At 38.9% G+C, this 5,530-nt stretch overlaps 1 protein-coding gene across 1 annotated transcript; it reads left to right on the top strand.

Annotated features, from left to right (window-relative positions):
• Positions 1-3,417: 3,417 nt before the first annotated feature.
• Positions 3,418-4,359, top strand: LOC104855995 (olfactory receptor 5V1). The gene has a single exon (XM_010615091.1). The coding sequence runs from the start codon at positions 3,418-3,420 to the stop codon at positions 4,357-4,359; it is 942 nt and encodes a 313-aa protein (XP_010613393.1).
• The last annotated feature ends 1,171 nt before the right edge of the window (positions 4,360-5,530 follow it).

The following is a 5,530-nucleotide window of genomic DNA, read 5'->3' as shown; positions in this document are numbered from 1 at the left end:
ATATATATGGATTGAATTCTGTTTCATGAACAAAATCTAACATAAAGCCTGAACACAAAGTGAAAAACACCAAAGTACCAATGAGCTGCTGAAAAGTGAGTCTAAGCTCTCAGCTTGCCCCAGCCCAGGAACTCTGTTGACAAGAAGGTCATCGGCCACCTGCACACCTGATGGAGGCTGAACTATTCCCAGAGGCTGGGGTGTGAGGAAATCCAGTCCTTGCTCTTCCAGCAGTAACATAAAGTTGAGCAGGGACATGATTGCAAGGAAGAAGTGGGACATGGGTCATCTCTCTGTTATTTTTCATGTTCATGTTTGAAATTTTCCATTTCATTTGAAAAATTAGAAACTTTTAGTAACTAAAAATTGAAATACTATAGCTGTGTCATCTGTCCTTTATTCTCTAACCTTAATGCATGTCGGGGGGGGTCTCACTCTTTCTCTGCCTCCCTCTTATCTATCATCTATCAGCAAAGATTATTATGATTTTTAATCGCTGTATCAATGTAAAATTGCAGCATGAGTTACAGCCTCAAGGGTTTGTTTTTCCAAGTAATGTGATTCTAATATGTTCTCCTGTTGGTTTTTATGTGGATGACAAACAGTCTTCACAAAATAAAATATGCAATCGGGATTAAAATTCAGTTAAAGTTTGTTGTTCTCCCATGAACATGTATGTCTGGAAAAACATTTTATTTTATAAACATATGTTTGAAGAGTGATTACTGTAATGAGAGTAATACTAATTAAATTAAATTAGCATTAGCAATACTAATACTAATTAAATTTTATGTATTTATTTTGATGTTTACATTTTTCCTGATTTTTGGAGTAGGGTCTCACTGCGCAGCTCAAGTTGGCCTTGAGCTCACTGTGTAGCACAGACTGGCCTCAAACTCGTGGCCATCCTCCTGCCTCAGCCTCTGGAGTGCTGAGATTACAGGGATGCATCACCATGCCCAGCAGCAGGAGTTTCTTCTCTTCAGATTTGGCCATGTGATTACCACAATAATCTTCCTTTTACCTTACACAAGTTCATGAAAACAAACAGAAAATTCTACTGCAGAATAGAATGATGCTTAAACTTACATGAAATGTATTCTCCAGCAGTCCCTCAGTTGGATTTCTGAGTGAGAGCAGCATATTCCATGTGGAATTCCTGTTAGGATATTTCCTCAGGGAAGTGGACGTAATATAAGCTATAGGTTAAACCCTGACCTGAGGCCCGAGTGTGAGTGCCGAGGTTGCTGTTACTGACTCCTGCAATCAGATGGCTGCATCGTTTCCAGTCCTTCTTGCTGAAAACTTTTCTGGGTAATGTGATCTCCTATTGTTCAAAGTAATATATCCTTGATATTGACAGTAAATAAAACACTTTCAGTTTGGTATGGCTTTAATGTCCATTTATGACCTTTTTGCTAAGGTGATTAGAGCTATTTTTGAAGTATCCTTGACTTCAAATAACTTTTCTGAGAAGTAAAACTTCATTTATGACACTTTTACAACAGACCATAGGAAAGAGTACAAATCATTATTAATAAGCTTGGTCCCAATTCTGGGCATTTTCCAATAGACACTGATATCAGACACACACTGCATATTTGAGTACTTCTAATTGGCATTGATTCCAGCAATCACACAAATGACTTGAGGATTTTACATTTCATGGGAAATTTTCTGAAACCCTAGCACCTGAAGACTGCACTGGTCTTTCAGATTAAAGAAGCAGGCACTGGAAATTTCTCCCAAATAGCCCATGATTGATGAGATATCACTTTTATTTTCCTAAGTACACCAGAAATATATGATACAAATAAATTGTACAAGAGATTGTTCCTGTAAAGATTGGATCTTTAGCCACATTAAAAATACCACTTTCTATTGATCAAGGCAGTCATCTTATTGAACAAGATTAATCTACTTCAAAATTCAGCCAAAAATTGTTACATTTTATGTGTAACTGCTGATTGTGTCATACAACATATTATGCATATTAATTAGATCATGACTTTCATGTACTTATTGATTTAAAAAATCAAGCTTAAATATATCAAAAATAAAAATAAATATTTATTATATGCATTAATATCTTACTTAAGAAATTGTTTTTGTAATATTTATCCATATCTACTCTTCTATTTTCAAGATATTTATAGCAGATATATAGACAACAAATTTCATATTTCTTTATCATCATGAAAATAGAAAACCTAAAAACAGACAGGCCAGTCTCTTTTTGTTTGAATAGCTGTCACTCAGTAAAGATCATTAAAACACTGGATGGTACACAAGCACTTTGTCATTGTTATCCCCATTTCCTGTCTTACATTTCATGATTTGAAGTGACTCTCACAAATTAGACTTTCTCCAAATTCTGGCAAAAACTTAAAGAGAGAAGAGTAAACTCTGATGCCCCATACTCTCAGCAATTCTCCATTACATCTTACAAGAAAAACATGAGAGCCGAATGGAACTTCACAGCATTTGTGTAAATAAATCTTTATGTATCATATATATTATCTACATTCTCTTTCTGCAAAGAAAGCCTTTAATCTTTGCTCCAGAGTGTACAGGAAGCAGTTCAAAAAATGTAGCTTTTCATTTTTTTCAAGAATTTTACCTTTGAATTTGCAATCACATACATGCAATTGGAAAGAAAAAAAAAAAACATTTTCAAAAAGACAAAAAAATTCCAGAATTTCAATGTTGCTGTTCAGAATTTCAGTGAATTTCTTAAACATTGGGATTATATGGACAGATAAGGAAGTTATACTCTTCAATAGTATGATTTGAACTTACACAGCCATTCTATTCTGATGTCTTTTCAGTATTTTTTTGAACAGAGAACATGACATTAACAAAATCCTTCCACCCATTATTCATTGACAAGTAACTATTTTAATAATCCCTAGTATTTATACAAGTTATACATAGAGAATATGCATGTGTAACCATAATCTGTACAGTGCGAAAATATAGGAAGTGCAGTACATAATATGTCTAAAGTAGAGCCCTGCATATCATGGACAGTTTCTGCTTCTGAAGGTGATACTCTCGCAAGAGCTTATAAACGTTACTCAGTGAGGTAACATGACACACAATGAAGCAGGTTCCCACAAGGCTGTGAGAAAGCCACTGTTAGCTCTCTCTGAATGTTAAACCACAAACAACTTGGAAAGCTGAAATCCACAATATAGGAGATGAATTGTCTTGCTCTCTGTGGTAAACAGGAAATCCTCCCCATGAAGAACAGAAGATGACTATTTCAAGAAATACCCTGAGCACACTAGCTCAGATCACTGGAATTTCCAAATAAAGTGGGAAGTGTTTTACAAGAATTTCTCAGAAGCACATGTACTGGCTCCCTAACTTGTGTTTGCTGATATTTTCCCACAGAAAGACCCAGGTGGAGAGGAGATGGACGTCTACAATGGCACCACAGTGACTCATTTCATCCTCACCGGGCTCTCTGACCTCCCTGAGGTGCGTTACCCTCTCTTTGTCGCCTTTGCCATCATCTACCAGGTCGCCTTGGTGGGAAATGGGTCCATCCTCTTAGCCATCGGGACTGAGGCAAAGCTGCACATGACCATGTACTACTTCCTGGCAAACTTGTCCCTCTTAGACATGTTCTGCCCATCAACAACCGTCCCCAAGATGCTACACAACCTCCTGACTGAGGACCACAGCATTTCCTTTGCTGGGTGTGCTCTGCAGCTGTATTTCCTGGTGGCCTTAGCTGGAACTGAAATCTTCCTGCTGGCTGTCATGGCTTATGACCGGTATGAGGCCATCTGCTTCCCTCTTCGCTACTCTGTCATCATAACCAAGGCTCGTTGTGCCCAGCTGGTGTGTGGGACCTGGGCAGCTGGGTTCCTCAATTCTACAATCCACACTGTGTCCACCTTCAGCCTGTCCTTCTGCAGGTCCAATCTGGTCAAACAGTACTACTGTGATATCCCACAGATTGTGGCCTTGTCTTGTTCATCCACCTACGTGGCAGAAATGCTTGCTTTAGTGATTGGCGGAGTCTTGGGCTCCAGAACCTTCATGACCACCTTGATCTCCTACGTCTACATCATCTCCGCCATCCTGAAGATCCAGTCTGCAGAGGGGAAGCACAAGGCCTTCTCCACGTGCACCTCCCACCTCCTGGTGGTCTCTCTGTTCTATGGCACAGCCATCTTCACCTACATCCGGCCGTCCTCCAGCCGACACTCCCCTGCCAGGGACAGACTCATCTCCATGCTCTATGGGGTCATCACCCCGATGCTCAATCCTGTCATCTACAGCCTGAGGAACACGGAGGTCAAAAAGGCCCTCAGGAGGGCTGTGTGTGGTAGAGTGTGCTCACAGTAATTGCAGCATTAAAGCAGAATTGTTTAGCGCTCTGTTTAGAAAGACATTATTGGAAAAATTCTTCGGGAACAAAATTTCACCTGACACTGAATAAATAAGTGATCATGGTAGAAATATATAGAAAAAAGTAGATATTATTGTTCTTGTTAGACCTAAGTATATATCTAAATGAAGATTTATTTTTCAGCTGTCTCACACAGACATTTTCGTAGTTTGTTGGGTTTTTGTTGTGAAATGCTTTTTTAGGGGCAGGGGCTGAAGATCAGAAATTAAGGGACACATTAGATCTTGTAGCTAATCCTGAATAGAAGGACAGAAAAACAAACATTAGTAGAAAATTTTCTTGAGAATAAGCTCATGAAGGGGAAGAGAAAGAGAGAAAAGCCAGATAAATAAGGCAGGAATTAACTTGAGTATTGAAGGAAGGGAATGGACAAAAATAAAACAAAAAGGAGCTGAGAGGTAGGACATGGAGTTAAAACCAAGTGCAAGATGGAAGTTATCCCCACCTCTAATTAATATAGGGAAAACCAATGGGGTCTGTCCTGATTTAAAGGCATTGTGTACACACCTAGTCATTGACATATCAAACACACACACGTGTGTGTTTATTCCTATGGATCCTCACATAGTCCATTCTAGAATCAATATATTCTAGAATCAGTAATATTCTCAGATTATAGAATACAGCAGACAACCACACACACCCATTCTAACTCTAAAATAAGGATGAATAAGGCACCATCGTGCTAACACATGAACCACACAGAGGTGAAGTCCTCAAAGGTTAGTCAAGGACAAACAAATGAGCAGACAGAAAGAATCTGTACATAGACCATGGGAAGAAATGATTTGGGAAGAGTGGCCAGGATGCTGATGCAGTTGTGCAGAGCTCCAGGAAGTTGTAATCATCTGACCCCTAACCAATAAATAGAGCCCAGAACTGAGGCCCCAGGTCCTCCAGCTCTCTAGAGCACCCTACCTTGATTCTTCCTGTCACCCTAACCATCCATCTTCTAATCTCCACCCTTCTGTTTCCTCTTTACAAATAAAGTGTCTTCTTTCCGGTTAGCTTTGAGCCTGTATATTTATTTATTGTGATTGAATAAAACATCCTGGTTGTCTACTTGAGCAAAAGAGAAACATTTTGAATTCTAATACTTTCATTGTG

Source organism: Fukomys damarensis, unplaced genomic scaffold (assembly GCF_012274545.1).
Source record: "Fukomys damarensis isolate Sample0158 unplaced genomic scaffold, DMR_v1.0_HiC HiC_scaffold_3, whole genome shotgun sequence".
Classification (NCBI taxonomy): domain Eukaryota; kingdom Metazoa; phylum Chordata; class Mammalia; order Rodentia; family Bathyergidae; genus Fukomys; species Fukomys damarensis.
The sequence above is the reverse complement of the archived record's forward strand: the minus strand, read 5'-3'. Positions and strand labels throughout refer to the sequence as shown.

Bases quoted from the DNA above. Each gene is read 5' to 3' on its own strand.
- LOC104855995 (XM_010615091.1), top strand. From the start codon at position 3,418: ATGGACGTCTACAATGGCACCACAGTGACTCATTTCATCCTCACCGGG.